This window comes from Myotis nattereri (assembly GCF_964212035.1).
Source record: "Myotis nattereri genome assembly, chromosome: X".
Classification (NCBI taxonomy): Eukaryota; Metazoa; Chordata; class Mammalia; order Chiroptera; family Vespertilionidae; genus Myotis; species Myotis nattereri.
This window is the reverse complement of record NC_138078.1, coordinates 34,463,363-34,488,902: the sequence shown is the minus strand read 5'-3', so window position 1 is coordinate 34,488,902 and position 25,540 is coordinate 34,463,363. Positions and strand designations below refer to the sequence as shown.

Genomic DNA, 25,540 nt, shown 5'->3' with positions numbered 1-25,540 from the left:
TTTTCTGAGTATAGATCCTTTACTTCCTTGGTTCAATTTATTACTAGGCATCTTCATTTTTGTTGTTGTTGCAATGATAAATGGTATTTATTTTAGTTTCTCTTTCTGTGAGTTCATTATTGGTGTATAAAAAAGCCATAGATTTCTGGGTGTTAATTTTGTACCCTACTACACTGCTGAATTCATTTATTAATTCTAGTAGTTTTTGATGGAACACAGTGAAAGCACTGCTGAGAGGGAAGTTCATAGCATTACAGGCATACTTCAAATAAACAAGAAAAACTGGTAATAAATCACCTAATTCTGTAATTTGAAAAATTAGAAAGAGAGCAACAAAAAAAATCGAGAGTGAGCAGAAGGAAGGAAATAATAAAGATCTGAGCAGAAATAAATGACATAGAGCCAAAAAAATACAAAAGATTAATGAAACCAAAAGCTGGTTCCTTGAAAGGATTAGAAATATTGATAAACCTCTAGCCAGGCTCACAAAGAAGCAAAGAGAGAGTACCAATATAAACAAAATTAGAAATGAAAGGCAAAATAACAACAGACCCCACAGAAATACAAAGAATTATAAAAAACAAAAATACTGTGGTCAACTCTATTCCAACAAACTGGTCAACCTAAAAGAAGTGGACATATTCCTAAAAATCTACAACCTTCCAAAACTCAATCAGGAAGAGTAAAAAAAAAATCTAAATAGACCAATAATTATGGAGGAAATTGAAGCAGTCATCAAACAACTTCTAACAAACAAAAGCCCTGTACCAGATGGCTTCACAGGGGAGTTTTATCAAATATTCAAAGAAGAACTAAAACTTATTCTCCTCAGACTATTCCAAAAAATTCAAGAGGAAGGCACACTTCCAAGCTCTTCCTACGAAGTCAGCATTACCCTAATCCCAAAACCAGATAAAGACAATACAAAGAAAGATACAAGCTTCCTAATGCACTGAACTCATTTGTGGCGAGACTCTGGCGTCCCAGACTTCTATGGGGAGAAACTGAACTGTCTTCCAGTGGGTCGGAAAGCTAGGGTGGCTTTCTCGCAGAGCTGCTCGCAGGGATCATTGTTGCTGTGGGGGCATGGGACTCGGGGATGCAGAGGGACTGGGGGACACAGAGACGTGGAGTCACGGAGAGGCTGACGAGAGCCATTGTTGTTTGCTCCGCCCTGGTGACTCTCTGAGATCCTGCCCCACTAAATTTGCATCCCCGTCCAAGCTGTGCACAGTGGCATGAAGGAACCACCTGCGCTTTTGCAGCCTAACCTAACAAACTGCAGCTGGGTCAGAGAGCTCCAAAACTTCCAAACCCCAAACAAAGAGGAGAAATCTGCTGGTATCGTTGTAGCTCCTGCTGGGTGGACCCACACAGTGGTTGACTTGGAGATCCAGGAGCCAGGGTACACCTGGCGAGATACCAGATTTCAACTCCCCACATTCATAAGGGACACACTCAAGAAGCAGACTCAGTGAGCACCAAAGACCCATTGAAGCAAGTCCTACCCCATAAGGGTGTCTCCAGCACAGCAGTTCTTCCACTGTAGACACAGTGGATCCTCACAGTCAGCCAAAAATGGAGAGACAAAGAAACATATCACAAATGAAAGAAATGGAGGAAAGCAAACTAATGGAGGACATAGAGTTCAAAACCACAGTTATAAGGCTACTCAAGAACCTTCTACAAACCTCCGAGAAACTTAGTGAGATCTTTGAGGATCTTAATGAGAATGCCAAAAAAATGGAAAAGGACCAGTCAGAAATTAAACATACACTGACTTAAATTAAAAATAATATACAGAGATCCAACAGCAGACTTGAGGATCCCAAGAATCAAGTCAAAGATTTGAAATACAAAGAAGCAAAAAACACCCATCTGGAATAGCAAAAAGAAAAAAAGAATGCAAAAATTTGAAGATAGTGTAAGGCGCTTCTGGGACAACTTCAAACGTACCAACATCCAAATTATCGGGGTGCCAGAAGAAGAGAGAGAGCAAGATACTGAAAGGCTATTAGAAGAAATCATGACAGAAAACTTCCCCTACTTGATGAAAGAAATAGACTTACAAGTCCAGGAAGTGCAGAGAACCCCAAATAATAGGAATCCAAAGAGGACCACACCAAGACACATCATAATTAAAATGCCAAGGGCTAAAGACAAAGAGAGAGTCTTAAAAACAGCAAGAGAAAAACATTTAGTTACCTATAAGGGAATACCCATACGACTGTCAGCTGATTTCTCAACAGAAACCATGCAGGCCAGAAGGGAGTGGCAAGAAATATTCAAAGTGATGAATGCCAAGAACCTACAACTAAGATTACTCTACCCAGCAAAGCTATCATGTAGAATTGAAGGTCAGATAAAGAGCTTCACAGACAAGAAAAAGCTAAAGGAGTTCATCACCACCAAACCAGGATTATATGACATGCTGAAGGATATTCTTTAAGAAGAGGAAGAAGAAGAAAAAAGTAAAGATAAAAATTATGAACAACAAATAAATATCTATCAACAAGTGAACCTAAAAATTAAGTCAGAATAAACTGGTGAATATAATAGAAGCAGGGGCATAGAAAGGGAGTGGACTGACAATTCTTGGGGGGAAGGAGGTGTGAGGGGTGCGGGAAGAGACTGGACAAAAACATTACACCTATGGATGAGGACAGTGGCAGTGGGTGAGGGCATTGGGTGGAGTGGGAACCAGGTGGAGGGGAGCTATAGGGGGAAAAAAGAGGAACATTTGTAATAATCCAAACAATAAAGATTTATTAATTAAAAAAAGAAAGAAAATTATAGGCCAATATTCCTGATGAACATAGATGCCAAAATTCTCAACAAAATTATAGCAATTTGGATCCAGCATTACATTAGAAATATCATACACTATGACCAAGTGGGATTTATTCCAGGGATGCAAGGATAGTATAATATCCACAAATCAAATAATGTGATACATCTCATAAACAAATTGAGAGATAAAAACCATATAGTCATATCAAGTGATACAGAAAAAAACATTTGAAAAAATCCAGCACCCTTTCTTGATAAAACCTCTCAGTAAGATGGGAATAGAAGAAGAAGAACCAAGATGGCGGCATAGGGTGTAGACCTGTGTATGCTGCCTCCCACAAGATCATTGAAACCACCAACTATAAGACAAACAACCACCATTCAGAACCATGGGAAAGTTGGCACAGTGGAAGCTCTACAACTGGAAGGAAAGAAAGAAGAGCATTGAGACTGAGTAGGATGTGCAGAGGCACCAACTACAGAGCCCAACCCAGCAGGCTGCAGATTTCGGCTCCTTGCATACTGGAGGGACGTGCTCAGGGGGTGGAGTCGGGTTCATGGGAGGCCGGGGCTGGGCCCGGCTGGGCCAGCGAAGTGGAACCACTGTACCAGCACGCGCACAAGCACGTCCACCAGTTCCAGTCTCGCGTGGGACGCTGGGGGATGGCAGACGGGCAGTCTGTACATTTGGTGGAGGGCGAAGTCCTAGCAGGTGTGCCGGATGTTCAACCACTAGGAACGCCTGGAGATTTTGTCTGGTGGGGAGCCGCCCAGCAGGAGACAGAGTGCCAAACTTCCTGTTGTCCCAGTGAGGTCGGGACGGCCCCAATGAGGTTGAAACAGCCCCAGTGAGGTCGGAATGGCCCCAGTGAGGCCGAAACAGCCCCGGTGAGGTCGAGATGGCACCGGTGAGGTATGGCACTGGTGAGGTCAAGACGGCCCAGATGAGATCGGGACGGCTCCGGGTGAGGTTGAAATGGCCCCGGTGAGGTCAGGATGGCCCCGGTGAGGTTGGGACGCCCCCGGTGAGGCCGAAACGGCTCCGGTGAGGTCAGAATGGCCCCGCTGAGGTTGAGACAGCACTGGTGAGGTCAAGACGGCCCTGGTGAGGTCAGGATGGCCCCGATGAGGTTGAAATGGCCCCAGTGAGGCCAAAGAGGCCCCAGTGAGGTTGGGATGGCTCTGGTGAGGCGGAAATGTCCCCGGTGTGGTAGGGATAGCCCCGGTGCAGTCGGGATGGCCCTGGTGAGGTTGAACCGGCCCCAGTGAGGCTGGGATGGCCCTGGTGAGGTTGAAACAAATAATGGGGACCAGTATAGACTGATGAACAGGGGTAGATGCAGAGGCAGAGCAACATTGAACAGACTGTCAAACTACAGTGGGAAGCCTGGGGAGGGTTTGGGGGGGTGGTTAAGAGATCAACCGAAGGACTTATATGCATGCATATAAGAATAACCAATGGACACAAGACACTAGTGGGTAAGGGAGGCCGGGGGAATGTCAAGGGGGGGGGGGAAGGAGACATATGTAATACTCTTTATAATACTTCAAGAAATAAAAATTATTAATAAAAAAAGAAGCAAAAATAAAAAATAAAAAAATAAATAATAACCTTAAAAAAAATGGGAATATAAGGATCATACCTCAACATAATAAAAGCCATATATGATAAAACTATAGACAACATCATACTCAATGGGCAAAAACTAAAACCATTTTTTCTAAGAACAGAACAGCACAGGGATGCTCACTCTCACCACTCCTGTTTGACATAGTACTGGAAGTGTTAATCATGGTGATCAGACAAGAAGAAGAAATAAAAGGCATCCAAATTGGAAAAAAAGAAGTAAAATTGTCATTATTCGCAGATGGCATGGTATTGTACATAATAAATCCTAGTATTACATTTTGGTTTATCTATAGAGTTTTTTTCTGTGTCTCTTTGCATAACATTTTTAGAGGTTGCTCTAGGATTTAATTATATAGATATCAATCTAAACATCATGTAGCTATTTTATGACAGACTTTCACAAGGTTGTGGAAATCCAGGTTCTATACTTGTCTTACATTGACACCAGACAAAGGAAGATATTCTTTGTACTGTTGGAAGGATTTAGGCTACCAATATTTCCATAGACATCCTCTAACATTATCTCAATAAAAAGTGAAATGGGAGATCCTCATTATCTCTAGGTGGGGATGGAGTTGAAAGTAATCTATTGACATGGCTGGGAAGGAGAGATTTTAAATGCACTGCTCTGCACTTTTTCTTTGACACCACTCTTTTTGTGTTTGGAGCATCTAGTGGTAGCTTAGTAAGGGAACAAGAATAGGCCCTCTACTTGACCTTTTCAGGTAGGGGTGTGGTGTGGCTGAAGTTTTGTTTCTGTGCTGTGTGGCTACAGTAGAGAGGTTATTGTCTAAAGATTTTCTTTGTTGCCTAGCTGCCCTTTTCCTGGTTCTGTGGCAAGAGATAACTGACTTTCCTTGGATCTTTTGGTTTATTTGTTTGCACACATTTATGTTCCTGGGTTGCCAACTTTTCTAATATCCAATATGAGGTATGTGGGGAAAAGAAAACTCAAGGAATTCAACACTGTGTCATTCCTTGGGTCCTGTGTTCCCTAACAGGTGAGATTTATGTGATTTCTTAGTTCCAATCTCAACAGTCTTCTTATTTTTTTAATAGATAATGTCCAGGGTTTTAGTTTTCTTTACTGGGAAGTATATGGAAAAGTATGTGTACTTCATCTTTTTGGAAGCAGCAGTCTCAAACCAATTTTATTCTGAAGTTTCTCATGTAATTATCAAAAACCTCATCTGACATGACAAGAGTTTCTAACTATGATAGCTTTGTCATGCCAATTTAAAAAGTGCAAGGATTCTTTTTTCATGCAAGAAGAATTCTTAAAACCTGCATTTTCTCTTTTAGTGTAGAAAGCCACTCAAAAACATTTTATAATTTCAGCTCTAAATTTGATTATGGTATAAGCTTTCTTTATATATCAAGTAGGATTTCTTCTATACAATAAGATCCTATAACTACAAAGCCACCTTACATATCCTCTAATGTAAATAAAAAAAAAAACCATGAGTATAGTTTACTTTATACTTTGTAAGATTTTTCAAAAAGATTGCAGGTCAAAACAGAAGAACTAGTCAGTTATTCAAAGAAAATACATATATTTTTAATATTTGTTGGGGGGTATTTCCACTTCAAATGCAGGAAATTTAATACCTTGGATGTAGGTAGCTAAATGTGAAACCTGCAACACATGCTTTCTTTTGTAAAAATCACCAAGTAAAAATTACTCAGTAAAAGAGAAAAACAATTTATGGATATTATTTTTCCTGTCCTTACTAATCTCTCCCATAGGGCAAATGCTACTTTAAAGAGTATGGTTCCATTTCAAGTTTCCATTACATGGCCTTCCTGAGAGGGCTAGAAATCAGACAAATTAAAAACTGCAATTTCTTACTACAACTCCATTAAATTATAATGTACTTTTTCTATTTCCTATCTTTGAATACTGAGATTTATCAAATTCTAAAGGCAGAGGCTTCTTTTTTTTATATTAATCTTAGTTACTGATCCTTGTGAAAATGAGGGTGTGAGCAGAAGGAAGAATATACTAGTTTCCTTGGAGTGTTTCTTACTTACTTTTTGTCATACATGTTTAAAAAGAAAAAAGAGAACAAAAAGCAGAAACCATGTTTTATTTATCTTCAACTTTTCTTACACCCTTCTAAGGAGAAATGTACAATTATAGAATGGTGAACGTGAAGTAATATGCGGTGTTAACATTATGGTTATGTGAAATTTTGTTGTATAGCAGGACTAAAATACCTGTACTCAAAAAATATAGAAAAAAATGAGGAAGATACAAATAAGTGGAAGTGCATACCATGTTTATAAATCGGAAGAATTAATAATATTAAAATCTCTATACTATCTACCCTGGCTGGGTAGATCAGTTAATTTGAGAGTGGTCCCACACACTAAAAGATTATAGGTTCAATTCCCAGTCAGGGAACATACCCAGGCTTTTGCTCCCTGGGCATGTATGGGAGGCAACCATTAGATGTTTCTCTTTCTCTCTCTCTCTCTCTCTCTCTCTCTCTCTCTCTCTCTCTCTCTCTCCCCCTCCCTCTCTCTCCCCAATCAACATATCCTCGGGTGAGCATTAAAAAACAAAAATCTCCATACTACCCAAAGCAAACTATAGATTCAACACAATTCCTATCAAGATACCAGTGGCATATATCATAGAACTAGAACAAATATTCCAAACATTTCTGTGGAACTACAAAAGACCCCTTCAACAATCTTGAGAAAGAAAAACAAAGTAGGAGGTATCACACTATGTGATATCAAACTATATTACAAGGACATTGTAATCAAAACAGCATGGAAATTGCATAAGAACAGACTATAGATTAATGGAACAGAACAGAAAGCCAGAAATCAACCCATACCTTTATGGTCAATCACTATTTGATGAAGGAGGAAATAATACACAATGGAGTAATCACAGTCTCTTTAATAAATGGTGTTGGGAAAATTGGAAAGGTATATGCAAAAAATGGAACTAGACCACCAATTTACACCATACACAAGAATAAACTCAGAATGGGTAAAATACTTAAATGTAAGTTGTGAAACCATAAAAACCTTTGAAGAAAACCTTGGCAGTAAAATCTGACATCACTCCTAGCAATATTTTTGCTGATATGTCTTATTGAACAAGGGAAAAAAAGAAAACAAAAACAAATGGGACTACATCAAACTAAAAAAGCTCTTGCACAGTAAAAGAAACTATCAACAAAATAAAAAGGGAACTCACTATATGGGAGAACATATTCACCAATAACACAATAATAGGGAGTTAGTTTCCAAAGTAGAAAAAGAACTTATATCACTTAACACCGAAAAGATAAAGAACCCAATTAAAAAAAATGGGGGCAAAAGACATGAATAAATACTTCTCCAAAGAGGACACATAGATGACCAATAGATATATGAAAAAATGGTCAACGTCACTAATGATCAGGAACATATAAATTAAAACCACAATGAGATATCACGTCATGCCTGCCAGAAGGGCTATCATCAATACATCAGCAAATAATAAATGCTGGTGTGAATGTGGAGAAAAAGGAACCCTCATACACTGTTGGTGGGAATGCAGATTGGTGCAGCCATTGTGTAAAACAGTATGAAATTTTCTGGAAAAAAAATTCAAAATGGAACTTCCTTATGATTCAGAGTTTGCACTTTTGGGAATATATTTGAAGAAACCTGGAACACTAATTTGAAAGAATATATGAATCTATATGTTCATTGCAGTGTTATTAACAATAGCTAAGATCTGTAAATAGCCTGATTGCCCATCAGTAAATGAGTGGATAAAAAAGCCCAGGTACATTTACACAATGAGATACTACTCGGTCATAAAAAAGAAGGAAAACTTACCTTTTCCAAAGCCTGAATGGACATATAGATTACTATGCTAAGTGAAATAAGCCAGTGAAAGAAAGAGAAGTACCATATGATTTTATTAATATGTGGAATCTCATGAACAGAATAATTTAACAAATAATAGAAACAGAAACATAGATGCATAGAACAGATTGACATCTGTCAGAGAGGAGGGGGTTTGAGGGCTGGGAGAACAATGGTTAAAGGTATTAAAAATATATATGTGTGTTATCTAACCCTACAACTTAAAGAAATAGAAAGAGAACAACAAGAAAAGCCCAGGGTAAGTAGAAGGGATTAAATAATGACCAGAGTGGAAAGAAATGACATAGAGACCTAAAGCAATACAAAAGATCAATAACACCAAGAGCTGGTTCTTTGAAAGGATAAACAAGATTGATGAATCTTTAGCCAGGCTCACCAAGAAACAAAGAGAGAGGACCCAAATAGACAAAATCAGAAACAAAAGACCCACAGAAATACAAAGGATCTTCAAAAAATACTATGAACAACTCTACTCCAATAAACATGACTACCTGGATGAAATGGACATATTCCTAGAAAAATACAATCTCCCAAAACTCAATCAGGAAGAACCAGATGATCTGAACAGGCCAATAACTACTGATGAAATTGAAGCAGTATATATATATATATATATATATATATATATATATATATATATATAACAAAACACAAAACAACAACAATAAACTTTCAGCAAACAAAAGCCCTGGTCCTGATGGCTTCACAGGGGAGTTTTACTAAACATTCAAAGAAGAACTAACGCTGAAACCGGTTTGGCTCAGTGGATAGAGTGTAGGCCTGCGGACTGAAAGGTCCCAGGTTCGATTCCGGTCAAGGGTATGTACCTGAGTTGTGGGCATATCCCCAGTAGGAGATGTGCAGGATGCAGCTGATCGATGTTTCTCTCTCATCGATGTTTCTAACTCTCTATCTCTCTCCCTTCCTCTCTGTAAAATATCAATAAAATATATATTTAAAAAAAATAAATAAAAAAGAAGAACTAACACCTATCCTCCTTAAACTATTACAAAAATTTCAAGAGGAAGAGACACTTCCAAGCTCTTTCTTTCTATGAGGCCAGCAATACCCTAATCTCAAAACCAGATAAAGACACTACAAAGAATGACAATTACAGGATAATATTGTTGATGAACATAGATGCTAAAATCCTTAACAAAATATTAGCAAATCACATACAGCAATGCATTAGAAAGATCATGACCAAGTGGTATTTATTCCCAGGATGCAAGGCTGGTACAATATCTGCAAATCAACAAATGTAATACAGCACATTAACAGACTGCAAGACAAAAAGCAAATGATTATATCAATTGATGCAGAAAAAGCATTAAACAAAATCCAACACCCTTTTTTTGATAAAAACTCACAGCAAAGTGGGAATAGAAGGATCATACCTCAACACAATAAAAGCTTTATATGACAAAATTACAGCCAATATCATACTGGATGGGTGAAAACTAAAACTATTTCCCCTAAGAATAGGAACAAGACAGGGATGCCCACTTTCACCACTCTTGTTCAACATAGTACTGGAAGTGCTAGGCATAGCGATCAGAAAAGAAGAAATAAAAGGCATTCAAATTGGAAAAGAAGAAGTAACATTGTCATTATTCACAGATGACATGTTATTGTACATAGAAAACCCTAAAGACTCCATAAAAAAAAAAAAAAAAAACTACAAGATTTAACAAATGAATTTGGAAATCTAGCAGGATACAAAATTAACACCCAGAAATCTATGACATTTTTTATACACCAATAATGAACTAACAGAAAGAATTCCATTACAATCCCATTTACCAATGCAACAACTACAATAACATAAGATATCTAGGATTAAAAAAACCAAGGAGGAAAAAGACCTGTACTTGGAAAACCATGGGACATTGAAAAAAGAGATAGAGGAAGATATAAACAAGTGAAAGAAAATTCTGTGTTCATGAACTGGTAGAATCAACATCATTAAAATGTCCATACTAACCAAAGCAATCTATAGATTCAATGTAATCGCCATTAAAATACCAACTGCATATTTCAAAGACCTAGAACAAACTCTCCAAAAATTTATATGTAATTAAAAAAAAGACCCAGGTAGGCACACCAAACCTGAGAAAGAAGAACAAAATTGTAGGGATCACAATACCAGATATCAAGTTATACTACAAAGCTACTGTAAACAAAACATCCTGGTACTGACACAGGAACTGACTTATAGCCCAATGGAACAGAACAGAGAACCCCAAAATTGACCCAAGCCATTATGTTCAATTAATATTTGACAAAGGAGGCAAGAGCATACAATGGGGTCAAGACACTCTCTTCAATAAATCGTGTTGGGAAAATTGGACAAATATATGCCCCTAAAATTGAAACTAGACCACCAACTTACACCTTATACAAAAATAAACTCAAAATGGATAAAAGACATAAATGTAAGATGGGAAAACATAAAAACTTAGAATGATCCATAGGCAGCTAAATATCAGACATCTATCATAGCAATATGTTTACAAATACATCTCCTAGGACTATGGAAACTAAGTTGAAAATAAACAAACAGGAATATATCAAAATAAAAAGCTTCTGCACAGCAAAAGTAGCCATCAGCAATATAACAAGAGAGCCCACTGCATGGGAGAATATATTAGCCAATGATACATCTGATAAGGGTTTAATCTCTAAAATTTATAGGAAACTCATACAACTTGACAAAAGGAAGATAAACAATCCAATTAAAAAATGGGCAAAGGAACTAAATATACACTTCTCAAAAGAGGACATACAGAAGGCCAAGAGGCATATAAAAAATGATCAAAGTGATTAATCATCTGAGGAATGCAAATCAAAATGATAATAAGGTACCATCTCACACTTGTCAGACTGGTTATGATCAACAAATCAACAAAGGACAAGTGCTGGTGACGATGTGGAGGAAAGGGAACCCTTGTACACTGCTGGTGGGAATGCAGACTGGTACAGCCTCTCTGGAAAACAGTATGTTGTTTACTCAAAAATTTAAAAATGGAACTCCCATTTGACCCAGTAATCCCACTTCTAGGACCATATCCCAAGAAACACCAATCAGGAAAAATATATGCACCCCTATCTTCATAGATTTGGAAACAGCCTAAGTGCCCATCAGCCGATGAGTGGATTAAAAAATTGTGGTACAACTACACAATGGAATACTACACAGCTGTAAAAAGGAAAGAACTCTTACTTTTTGCATCAGCATGAATGGACGTGGAGAGTATTATGCTAAGCAAAATAAGCCAGTCAGAGAAAGATAAGTATCACATGATCTTGCTCATTTGTGGAATGTAATGAACAACTTACTGGTAAACTTATGAAGAGAAATAGATCCAAAGACGTAGAAGCTTTGAACAAACTGTCAAACCTCAGAGGGAAGGCAGAGGCGGGTTGGTGGGGGATAGAGATCAGCCAATGTAAGCATAACCAATGGACACAGACAATAGGGGGATGAAGACCTGGACTGGGAGGTGGAGGCCGGCTGGGTGAAGTAAATGGGAGAAAAAGGAGACATATGTAATAGTTTCAACAATAAAGATTTAAGAGTAACAAAAAATAAAATAAAAAGAAGCCAGGAAATATACTTCAGAATTAAAAGAACACCTGAGTATACCTTTTGCAACAGCACAGCATACCTTGAGAATTATTCAAAGAAGATGTATGTAATCTAATAAACAAAATGAACTAAGCCGGGATGTGGAGGTATTGAGCATAAAAACATAAAATAAAAACAAAATAAAACTCATGGACACAAACAACAGTGTGGTGATTGCCAAGAGGGGTAGTAGGGTGGGAGTGGGGAAGGTATTGGGGGGGGAGATAACTGGTTATGGAGACATTATTGGGGATGGTGAACACATAAAACAGTGTACAGATGGTGTGCTGTAGAACTGTACACCTGAAATCTGTAGAAATATATTACATAGTGTTGCCCCATTAAATTCAATATAAAGGAAAAAAATGGGAACATTTTACTGAAAGTAAAGCTATTGGACTAAAATATTAAAAATGGAAATCTCAAGGTAACTGTTATGCTCCAGTTGCAGAGTAACCAATCCAGATTGGAGGAGACTATACTATTCCAGGAGAGGATTCTTCAAGATGATAAAATTGTTACACTGCCACATGTGTATAAATGTATTGAGAGGATATACATACAACTGTGGAAGGGTTTGAGGATAAATTAATAGTAAGTACATAGAAAATCAAGCAAGCAAACTTAGAAAAACTAAGTAAATAACGAGCTCCGAGGAAACAATACAATGTTATGCAGAAAAGGACAAATAACATTATACTACATAATTCAAATATGAAAAACATTTACAGAAACATTGAATATCAAACTAATCAAAATTATAAAATAGCTAGAGGCCCGGTGCACAAAAATTTGTGCACTTGGGGGGGAAGAGGGCCCCTCAGCCCGGCCTGTGCCCTCTCGCAGTCTGGGACCCCTCAGGAGATGACGACCTGCTGGCTTAGGCCTGCTCCCGGGTGGCAGAAGGCAGGCCCAATGCCTAGGTGCAGCCCCTGGTCGGGCTCAGAGCAGGGCCGATTGGGGAGTTGGGGCACCGCCCCCCGTCACACTCAAGGCAGGGTCGATGGGGAGGTTGCGGCGCCACCCCCTGTCATGCACAGAGCAGGGCCAATCAAGGGGTTGGGGCATTTCCCCCTGTCACAGAGCAGGGCCCATCAGGGGGGTTGGGGCTCTGTACCCTGTCACACACAGAGCAGGGCCAATCAGGGGGTTGGGGCGCAGCCCCCTGTCACCCACAGAGCAGGGCTGATCAGGGCATTGGGGTACCACCACTCTCACACTCAGGGCAGGGCAGATGGGGAGGTTATGGCTCTACCCCATCACACACAGAGCAGGGCCCGTGGGGGGTGGTTGGGGCGCTGCACCCTGTCACACACAGAGCAGGCCCGATCAGGGGGTTGGGGCGCCACACCCTGTCACACACAGAGCTGCAGGGCGATCAGGGGATTTGGGCGCTGCCCCCTGTCACGCTGATCCCGGCTCCGCTTATCCCAGTGCTGGGAGGCATATTACCCTTTTACTATATAGGGTAGAGGCCTGGTGCATGGGTGGGTGCCAGCTGGTTTGCCCTGAAGGGTGTCCTGGATCAGGGTGGGGGTCCCCACTGGGGTGCCTGGTCAGCCTGGATGAGGGGATGATGGCTGTTTGCAGCTGGTCACACACCCTTCAGGGTGGGGGTCCCCACTGGGATGCCTGGCCAGTCTGGGTGAGGAGCTAATGGTTGTTTTCAGGCTGGGGGTGACTGAAGCTCCCAACTGCTCCTTTTTTTCTTTTTCTTTTTCTTTTTTATTCTGGGCCAGCTTTAGCTTTGAGGCTTGGCTCCAGCTCTTAGGCCTCCGCTGCTGAAAGTAGGTTTCTGGCCTTTGCTTACAATGTTGCGATCCTGCTGGGTGAAGCCCGGCAGGTTTCTGGGGTTTTGTTTAGCTTCTATGTTTGTTACATAGTTTCTTGTAGTTCAGAGGCCTGCAGTGGCAGGCGGGGAACGTTGGAGTCCTCCGTCACTGAAGCAAGCAAGCCTCATGTTAGTTTCAAGCTGCCTGGCTGCCGGCCACCATCTTGGCTGACAGTTAATTTGCATATTGCCCTGATTAGCCAATGGGAAGGGTAGCAGTCCTATGCCAATTACCATGTTTCTCTTTTATTAGATAGGATTATACTGGGAAGATAAGAAGTATACGTGTAGGTGAAACACTTGGTAATTAATAAGATATTTTGAAATATATTTTTAAAAACCTCACATTTCATAATAGGAAATCAATCAACAATGCTTAGCACTAAAAAAAAAAAAAAAAAAAAAAAGTAGTGATAAAAACAGATATGAGAGAAACTGCTGGTTTTTCTCCAATATCTGCCTTCTCTCTCTTCCAGAATAAAAGAACTTATATTGGCTTCCCTCAATATAACTGCATTTGTAGCTACCCTTGCACTTAGGTATGACCAAGTCATTGCCAAAGGTAGGTAAGTGAATGTGTCTTGTGACAATTTCTGGGAATCCCCTTTCTGGTACATTTGTTGCCTCTTCTTTCTCTCCAATTTTGTCATGCTGCCTGGACCATACATGCCCTAATTTTGGACCTTGAGGACAAGGAATATATTATAGAGATGGCATATTGGAAGATAAAAGATACCAAAGTCTTTGAGGATTTCACAGGGCAGAACTGCTATGTCAGTTCTAAATTGAATATCCCTGAATTTGTACATTGAATTGAAATACCTTGTATAAGCAACTGTTATTCTGAGTCCTTTTGTTACTCACAAACAAGCCTACTACTAATTAATACAGCACATTATTTACAGATGGAGGTATATACCAAAAAAATCACCTAAAAGAGCGGGAAGTGGTTGACTCTGACTATTGGAAAATGGTAGGAGGAAAGGAGTGACAAATATTGTGTGTTTTGTTTTGTTTTGTTTTGTTTTGTTTTGTTTTGTTGTAGCAAGTTCTATAGAATTTGAGTCCTTAAGTTATGTGCATGCATAACTTTGAGTTAAAAAATAAAAATAAGTGACAATTACAACAAAAACACGTGTTCTTCACTTTTTTGTCTTTGTGTTTGGCTTTTACTTTGACTCCTCATACCAAAGTTCTATTCCATTTTCTCTTCAGTCATTTGTATTCTCATGTTATCCCTCTAGCTAGAGTTTGAGCACCTTAAAAATAGAAAACGTGGATCCAAGATGACTGATGACAGGATGGTAGGTTCAAGATAATGTGTGAGTGAGAGAACAAAAGCAGAGTGTGTGGATGTGCAGGGGTGTCTGTATTTGTGAGAGGGGGACAGCCATATTCCATAGGACTGTAGGGGGATGGCGGACCAGGATCCCATAGCCGGGCAGCCTCTACTACTACTGAAAACTCTCCCGGAGCAGCTGACTCTGCTGTAGGGACTGTGCCATCTTGAAGGGGAGAACAGCTGTGATTGGAAGCCAAGCCTTTCCTTCTACAGGGGAGACCTCAGATATCTCCCAGGGACCTACAACCACAATGCCCAGGGACCAGATGCCTCAGCTGTAAACCCACGATCACCAAGACTCCAGTTTCCCTGACTACGGGCATCTAAAAAGTCTGTCCAGTGGGAGACAAAGCAGTGCTGAATATGCGGACAGGCCCTGCCAAGGCCTTCTCACAGAGCAGATAAAAGGAACAGCTGAATCAAAAAACACTCACCCGGAATTGGCTAATTAAACACAGCTGGTGAGACAATCCATGGATGGAAAGTTCAGATATCGCCTAGAGAAAGTCAACATGCAGGAGAGAGAGCGCTACATAACCAGACACCCTGAAAGGAGCAATCATGGGGAAACAAAGTAACAGCCCGCATCAAAAAAAGGAGGAATCGCCAGAAAAGGAAGTAAATGAAATTGAGTTTAGCAATATGTCAGAGAAAGAATTCAAAACAATTGTCATAAGGACACTGAGAAGGTTGTAAGACAAATTTAACAATATGTGTAAGAACCAAGAGGAAATGAAGAAGAACCAAGAAGAAATGAAAAATGACATCGGTGTAATAAAGAATTCAATAGAAAGCATCAACAGTAGACTAGAAGAAGTGGAGGACCGCATCAGAGAGCTAGAAGACAAGGTAGGAAAAAATACCCAAACAGAGCAGTGACTAGAAAAAAAAAATTAAAAAAAACAAAACAAAACAAAAAAAACAGGAGGGAACTTTGGGACAACACGGAATGAAACAACATCTGCATAATAGGGGTACTAGAAGGAGAGGAAACTGAGAAAGGACCATAAAACCAGTTTGAAGCTATATTGACAGAAAATTTCCCTGACATTGGGAAGAAAAAACTCACACAAATTCAAGAAGCTGATAGAGTACTAAACAAGATGAATGCCAAAAGACTGACACCAAGACATATTATAATTAAATTGGCAAAAACCAATGAAAAAGTAAGAATCTTAAAGCCTGCCAGAGAAAGACAAAAAGTTACCTACAAAGGATCTCCCATCAGACTATCAACTGATTTTTAAACAGAAACACATCAGGCCAGAAGGGAATGGGATGAAATATACAAAGTCATGCAAAGCAATTGAGCATTTGTGGGACAAAGTTAAAAGAGCCATCAGGCAGCTGGTTCCACAACCATCAAAACTCACAGAACTGACAGTGCTATTCATCAGGCATGGCATCAGATTTCTTGCATTATCAGTTTTCATCATCTCGTGGAGTCAATGCCAGGAAGAATTGCCGCAGTATTGAAGGCAAAAGGTGGCCCAACGAAGTACTGATGGGGTGGTCATAATAATCTATCTGGTCTTAATAATCTGGCCATTCAGTGCATATTTCAGATCACCTCATGCAATTTTTACACAATGTACATGAGATATATTTAAAATACAATATGATTGACTCATTTAATGTATACAATAAAATGTTTTTTTTTTAAATATATTTTATTGATTTTTTACAGAGAGGAAGGGAGAGAGATAGAGAGTTAGAAACATCGATGAGAGAGAGAAACATCGATCAGCTGCCTCCTGCACATCTCCCACTGGGGATGTGCACGCAACCAAGGTACATGCCCTTGACCGGAATCGAACCTGGGACCCTTCAGTCTGCAGGCTGACGCTCTATCCACTGAGCCAAACCGGTCTCGGCTAATGTTTTTAATATATTCAAAGAGTTGTGCAACAATCACCACTGTTTAATTCCAAAATATTTTTATCATGTAAAAAGGAAAACCTTTGCCCTTTAGCAGTCACTCCCCATTCTTCCATACACCCAGCTGCTGGCAACCACTAAGTTGTCTCTGTAGATGTGCCAATTCTGGACATTTCATATAAATATAATTATACTAGAGGCCTGGTGCATGAAATACATGCATGGTGGTAGGGGGGTCCCACAGCCCAGCCTGTACCTTATCCAATCCAGGACCCCTTAGGGGATATCCGATTGCCTCTCACAACCTGGGACCGCTGGCTCCTAACCACTTGCCTGCCTGCCTGCCTGCCTGATCGCCGCTTACTGCTCCCTTGCTGGCCTGATTGTCCCTAACCACCTCTGCCTCACCACAAACCCAGAATCCAGGATTCCCTCCTCCGGCCAGGCACAGGCACCCAGGACCCTGCTTCCCTCCCTCTGGCTGGCCGCAGGCACCCACTACTCAGGCTGGCTTCACCTGGGCCAGCAGCAGCCACAGGTGACCATGGGTAGGCGGCTTAACCTGGGCAGCAGCAGCTGGTGCCCAGGACTGTGGGGCAGGCAGCTTGTCCCTCCCCTGGGCCACAGGTACAGATGCAGCTGCTGGCACCCCGGACCACAAGGACCGTGGGGTGTGTGCATTGTCCCTCTCCCGGGCCACAGATGCAAGTGCAGCAGCTGGCTCCCAGGACTATGGGGTGGGTGGCTTGTCCTCCCAAGCCACAGGTGCAGATGCAGTCGCTGGCGCCCAGGACCACGAGGACCGTGGGGCATGTGGATTGTCCCTCTCCCGGGCCACAGGCACAGGTGCAGCAGCTGGTGCCTGGGGCCATGGGATGGGTGGCTTGTCTCTCTCCCAGGCCACAGGCACAGACGTAGCCACCGGCACCCAGGACCACAGAGCAGGCGGCTTGACCCTCTCCCGGGCTGCAGCCTGGTTGGTCCCCATTCCTCTATCATGAGCTCATTTGTGCCTGGCTGGTCCCCATTCCTCTCTCCTCAGTGTTGAGGGTCTGAGCTGTTCAGGTGTGATGGTGTGACAACCATTTGCATATTAACTCTTTACTATATAGGATAATATGTGGTCCTCTGTGACTAGCTTTTTTCACTTAGCATAATGCTGTCAAGATTTATCTATTTTGTAGCATATTTCAGTATTTAATTTCTTCATACAGCTCTATAATAGTCCATTATAGGCATATGTCACATTTTGTTAACCCATTAACTTGAACATTTTTTTTCTACTCTTTGTTATTATGAATAACACTATTAAGAAAATCCATATGTAAGTTTTTAAGTTGACACGTGATTCATTTCTTTGGGTTATATGCATAAGAGTGTAATTTCTCGGTTATATAATTAATTTGTTAAAATTTTAGAGAATGGTTTTAAAAAGTGACTAAAACATTTTACATTTTCACCAGAAATGTGTAATGGTTCCATTATCTCTACCTCCTATGTAACAGTGGTTATCTGTCTTTTTTATTCCAGCTATCAAAGTAGATACTAAGTGGTATCTGATTGTGGTTTTAATTTTCATAATTACAAGTAATGTTGAACATCTTTTTGTGTGTTTATTGACCATTTGTAAATCTTCTTTGGATAAATGTTTATTCAAATTCTTTGGTTATTTTAAAATTGCATCATTTGCCTTTTATTATTGAGATGTGAAAGTTCTTTATATAGTGTGGATATACGTTTCTTATCAGACATATGATTTGAACATATTTCCTCCTATTATATGTTATTTTTAAAATTTATTGATGCTATTATTTACATAACCTCATATATTTATTAAAGCTTTCATTTAAGATGATCATCAACAACACCATGAAAATTACTGAAAATGTCTTACCCGAACAATTTCACAGTCAACATTTAATTCAGTTGCAACTGCTTCAATTTTCTCTCTACAGATAGATCCAAGGCTGGTCATGCCATTGTCCCAGTATTTCTTAAGAGTGGCTAAGTCTCTGTCACTGAACTGAGTGCGGTCTTGTAGCTGTAGAACAAATTTAAAAAATTAGAATAATCAAAGCAAAGACTATTATAAATAGGATCATCATGGTGAGATGTGCTAGGTTACTTTCAATATATAAATTTGTTAATTATGCAATTCTTACTCTGTGTTCCCCCATTTTGAAATGGACATTTTCATGATATTTATAACATGAAAGTGTACTAGAGTAAAAATTTTAGTTGGTAGCAATTAAGTGATGTTTGTTGTAAAGGGTTATAATCACACAAATAATTCATGTCATTGTGAAAAAAACAGATACGTTTTAAAAAGAAGAGAATTTCAATTACACACAATCCTGGTAAAAACATTTGTTAACATTCTAATGGATATTCTTTCAACCTTTTTTCTATGATATATAGATTTACATTCACGCTACATATATCCTAATAAAAGAGAAACATGGTAATTAGCCATACATCCGCTACCCTTCCCCTTGGCTAATCAGGGAGATATGCAAATTAACTGCCAGCCAATATGGCGGCCGGCAGCCAGGCAACTTGAAGCTAACATGAGGCTTGCTTGCTTCAGTGACAGAGGACTCCAACGTTCCCCGCCTGCCTTGCCAGTCTCTGAGCTTGCAGTTTGAAACATTGTTACAAATATAGAAGCTAAACACAACCCCAGAAACCTGTTTTCAGCCAGCCGGAATCTCAGAGCTAGAGTTGATACAGTGTTTAGATTATAGAACCCAAACAAACAAGATACCTGCTTTCAGCAGCAGAGGCCTCAGAGCTGGAGCCAGAGCTAAAGCGGGCCCAGAATAAAAAAAAAAAGAAAAAAAGGAGCAGTTGGGAGCTTCAGTCACCCGCCAGCCTGAAAACAGCCCTCAGCCCCTCACCCAGACTGGCCAGGCACCCCAGTGGGGACCCCCACCATGAAGGGTGTGTGACCAGCTGCAAACAGCCATCATCCCCTCATCCAGGCTAGAGTAGGGACCCTACCCTGATCCAGGACACCCTTCAGGGCAAACCAGCTGGCACCCATGCACCAGGCCTCTATCCTATATAGTAAAAGGGTTATATGCCTCCTAGTACCGGGATCAGTGCAGCCGAGAGGCCTCCCGGCACCGGGATCAGTGTGACAGGGGGCAGCGCCCAAACCCCCTGAGCACCCTGCGGCTCTGTGTGTGACAGGGCGCGGCGCCCCAACCTCCCGCCCATGGGCCCTGCTCTGTGTGTGATGGGGTAGAGCCATAACCTCCCCATCGGCTCTGCCCTGAGTGTGACAGTGGCGGCACCCCAAACCCCTGATCGGCCCTGCTCTGTGCATGACAGGGTACGGAGCCCCAACCCCCCTTGATGGGCCCTGCTCTGTGCCTGATAGTGGGGAGCTCCCCAAACCCCTGATCACCCTGCGGCTCTTTGTGTGACAGGGGGCGGTGCCCCAACTCCCCTATCGGCCCTACTCTGTGAGTGACAAGGGGGAGCTCCTCAACCCCCTGATCGGCCCTGCTCTGTGCATGACAGGGAGGAGCTCCCCAACCCATTGATTGACCCTGCTCTGTGTGTGACAGGGGCAGTGCCCCAAACCCCTGATTGGCCCTGCTCTGTGTGTGACAGGGTGCGGCACCCCAACCCACCCCCCCGATGGGCCCTGCTCTGTGTGTGAAGGGGTAGAGCCATAACCTCCCCATCGGCCCTGCCCTGAGTGTGACTGCAGCGGCACCCCAACCCCCTGATTGGCCCTGCTCTGTGGGTGATAGAGGGCGGCGATCCAACCGCCCCCCAGGGGCACTGCCCTGTGTGTTACAGGGGGCGGTGCCCGAACTCCCCTATTGGCCCTACTCTGTGAGTGACAGGGGGGAGCTCCCCAACCCCCTGATCGGCCCTGCTCTGTGCGTGACAGGGTACAGAGCCCCAACCCCCCTGATGGGCCCTGCTCTGTGAGTGACAGGGGGTGGCGCAGCAACCACCCCATCAACCCTGCTTTGAGTGTGACAAGGGGCGGTGCCCCAACCCCCCACTCGGCCTGGCCCTACCCTGAGCGTGACTGAGGGTGGCATCGTAACCTCCGGATCCGCCTGCTCTGTGCATGACAGGGGGCGGTGCCCCAACTCCCCAATCAGCCCTGCTCTGAGCCCAACCAGGTGCTGCACCTAGGGATTGGGCCTGCCCTCTGCCACCCAGGAGCAGGCCTAAGCCAGCAGGTCGTTATCTCCTGAGGGGTCCCAGACTATGAGAGGGCACAGTCCGGGCTGAGGGCCCCCCCTCCCCCCTGAGTGCACAAATTTTTGTGCACCAGGCCTCTAGTTTAGAAATAATAGGGTCCGGGGCTGGCCAGGTTGCTCAGTTGGTTGGAGCGTCGGCCTATGCACCAAAGGGTTGTGGTTTGATTCCCAGTCAAGGTACATAACTAGGTTGCAGGTTTGATCCCCAGTTGGTGCACGTTCAATTTATCTCTCTCACCTGGATTTTCCTCTCTCCATCTCCCTTCCTCTCTCTCTCAAATCAATAAAACTATATCTTGAAGCAAGGATTTTAAAAAAGGGGGGGGAAAACAGGGTCAGGATTACATCACTGTGCTGCTTTTTGATAATTTAATCTAAATTTCCATACACATCGCTCTCCTAAAAATTATATAATTAATTAAAAAGGCATATAAAAATGTAAGAAGATAATGTAGCCCTAAGAAAGCAACCATATTTATTACTTTAGGGAGTTTCATAATTAGCCTATCCTTTTTGTTCTTAGGGTTTTTAAACCAATAAACTATGGACTCTATATAATGTTTTAATTCAATAAATCCTGGAGGCATCCTTAGGAAGTAAATTAGAAGCAAGATAGAATATTGATCTCCAATTTGCTGATAAGGAGTCAGAAAAAGAAGGGCCAAAGGACACATTAAACGGGGCACAGCGAGTCCATGGCAGAGATAGAGATAGGAATATTCTGATTTTATTCTAGTAGCTTTATCCCTATGATGTCTCGTATTATCTCAAGAGGTGGTGAAAAAAAACTAAAAATGAATTTTAATTAAAATATATCCTGTAAAGCCCTATATATGTATGTGTGTGTTTGTGATGAGAATGGGTGTGAGAGAGCTAGAGAGCAAGAGAACACCTGTGAGAGTGAGTGAGCTGACAGCAAATGTTACAAATCATGGCATGAGGTATAAGACTGCCTTTGCATAAGAAAATATGGTCTGGTCACACATGGAAGCTAGACTTCAAATCCTTCCTATACATACACTGCTTCCAACATTTCCTTCCCAGCAGAAATTTAAAGTGAAACACTCTCTTAAATTGGATTTGGGTAACAATGGAAAATAATGTATATAACATATAAAACATAAATAAAAAGTTATTACAGCTAAAACTCATGTAATACTTCACAATAGGAGCAAATTTGTTTTGAAGCTACATCCTTTTTAAAAGGAATTTTAGCTATCAGGAGGAAAACCAATATGTGAATTCCTAGTTTTCTACTGTAATAGTGAAGTTAGAGTACATAATTAATGTGTCTCTTCATAAGAAATATAGTACATTTTATGTTAATTTCCTCATTGTTAAATCTGTTCTTCCACTTCTTGAAAAACTCTCTAATAAGTAACATTTATTTCAAGTACTAGTACAAATGACATGTTCCCAATAAATAAATCAAAACATGCCATCCAAATTTTTAATCAAATGGAATAACTCGCAAGTTATTTACAACATAAAAATCTCATTAGGTACCCATCCTCTATTGATTGTTCAATACTTGTGGAGATAAACTTCTCAATATAAAACTGAGAGCAAAATAAATGGTAATAAGTTTGTAAGTAGATTCAAATAGTCCATCATAACAGTAAGCATAAATATTCCTATATTTTTTCATTGCTATTGCACCAAATTCTTCAGTGCAAGCTAGCCTAAATTATTTTCAGAAAGGAAGAAATAATGAACAGAAACCTGAAACACACTCAGCCAATTAATTTGTAATTCATTTAGAGGACATCCAAAGCTGATTCATCTCTTAAACTGAACTAAAGAAAGCCTGATTCGATTTGTTAGAAACATGCTGGGGTGTCATACTTAGCAATGCTGAAGGTGACTTATGACAATGCTTATGAAGTAGAAACTTATGGAGGAAGAATGGTTATTTTTAAAGCTCCTAAAAGCTTTAAATAATAAAATAAAGTAATAAAAATCAAGTAGCATTATAACTGAATACCCATTCAGAATAAGAAGAAATGTTAAGTTCTTCTCTGAGGAAGTCTGAAGATTAAATCAGTTTTTTCTTCCTATTAGACTTTAAAGCCCCTTTCATTTTACAAGACATACCACAGCCTAACCCTTGGCTCAAGTGAGGGAGACATATTAAATATATTGTTGATTTTGTGAAGAGTAATGTTCCAGTAACATTGAAAATCAAGGTGAAACCTTAGGGCTGATTCAAGTGACCAGGTAATTGTGTAAACTTCACTACTGCAACACAACAGAAACCTTTTGGCCTCTTTACCAGCCTCAAGGACATTTCCAGGAAATGAGTTCTTTGCTCCCCTTTTTAAAATAAAATTAGGTGACAAAAGTGATATTGGAGAGCAAAATTTCATGTTTTAATTATGTATTTTCAGTTAAATGCAGAACTGAACTATATATATATGTACTCAGAAACAATCCCTTCAAAATGAGAACTATTAAAATCCTTTTTAAAATCCATTTTTTTAATTACAGTTGACATACAATATTACATTAGTTTCAGGTGAACAGTATAGTGATTAGACATTTAAATACTGTAAGAAGTGATCACCTCCAATAAGTATAGTACCTACTGACACCATACATAGTTCTTACAATATTAATTATATTCCCTATGCTATATTTACATCCCTGGGACTATTTTGTATTTCTTAAACTCTTCACCCCTTTCATCAAGTTCTCCAAACACCCTCCATTCTGATAACATCAGTCTGTTTTCTTTATTTATGAGTCTGTTTCTATTTTGTTCTTTTAGATTCCACATGTAAATGAAATCATATGGCACTTATCTTTCTCTGACTGACTTATTTCACATAGCATAATATTCTCTAGGTCAGTGGTCAGCAAACTCATTAGTCAACAGAGCCAAATATCAACAGTACAACGATTGAAATTTCTTTGAGAGCCAATTTTTTTAAACTTAAACCATATAGGTAGGTACATTGTTATTAACTTAATTACGGTACTCCTAAGGCTTAGGAAGAGCCACACTCAAGGGGCCAAAGAGCCTCATGTGGCTCGCGAGCCGCAGTTTGCCGACCGCTACTCTAGGTCCATCCAAGCTGTCACAAGTGGTACTATTTCATTCTATTTAATAGCCAAGTAATATCCCATGTATATTTGTACCAATACTTTCTTATCTATTCACTTAGTTACTTCCATATCTTGGCTATTGTAAATAATGCTGCAATGAATATAGGTGTGCATATATTCTTTTGAATTGGTGTTTTGGGTTTCTTTGGATAAATATCCAGAAACGGAATTGCTAGGTCATAAGACAGTTCCATTTTGATTTTTTTCAGGTAACAACATATTGTTTTCCATAGTGACTAAATCAATCTGTGTTCCCACCAACAGTGCACAAGGATTCGCTTTTCTCCACATCTAGATCAACACTTAATTGCTTGTTGATTGACTGAAGACAACCATTCTAACTGGTATGAGGTGACATTGTGATTTTAATTTGCATTTATCTGATAGTGTTGTTGAGATCTTTCAGTATGTTTATTGGCCTTCTGAATGTCCTCTTTGGAGAAGTGTTTCTTCAGGTCCTCTTGATTTTTCAATTTGATTTCTAAAAGTCTATTTATGTCTCTTGTATATTAAAATCTTTTAATAATTTCCCATGTATGGGACAGTTATACCAAAATTTTCTGATGTACTTGTTAAATGCAGATTTATGGTCCTCTACAGACCAACTGAGCAGGATTTGTTGAGAAAAAACAATTTCAATGTAGTTCTCTTATATTCATATTATAATAATCACAAAAGTTATAGCATAAAAGCAAGATTGTTAAAGTATTAGTTATTCACCACTGGTAAATACCAAAGTGCACTACTACTAATATAGATTATTTAATGTTGATTGAGATGTTTATATCAATTATAATTCAATTATATGATCATATTAACTGGGTTCAATAGATGTAGAAAAGTATGATTTTTTATTAAATATCTCTGAATGCTTTTTAAAACTGCAAAAACCTCCTCAAAGATTATCCAGTGTGCTGACTACTGCATTTTACTTGTTACTTTTGTAGTATATATAAATAATATAATCACAAAATATATCCTTTGAGATAACACAGTCTTATTGAGGTTCAGTTTTTCCAACTTTACAAATATTATTATAATTTTCTCAATGACATTCCCACTAACAACACAGGGGAAAACACATTTATTCCTTTAAATGAAAGATTACTTACTGCTCTTTTTCTAGAACACCCTGTAATCCAAGGCACAGTTAGGTTTCCTGAAATCTGTGGAAACAACAAATGGAATCTCAGTAAGGTATGCATTACTCCAACTT

General features: G+C 40.2%; 1 protein-coding gene across 1 annotated transcript in view; it reads right to left on the bottom strand.

Moving 5' to 3' along the window:
- Positions 1-25,540, bottom strand: part of HDX (highly divergent homeobox) — a 151,321-nt gene that overhangs the window by 45,826 nt on the left and 79,955 nt on the right. Inside the window, exons 4-5 of the mRNA XM_081081491.1 lie at positions 25,437-25,490; positions 18,888-19,034 (exon numbers count right to left, since the gene is read on the bottom strand). Coding sequence (XP_080937617.1) covers positions 18,888-19,034; positions 25,437-25,490 — 201 coding nt within the window. The remainder of the gene's footprint in view (positions 1-18,887; positions 19,035-25,436; positions 25,491-25,540) is intronic.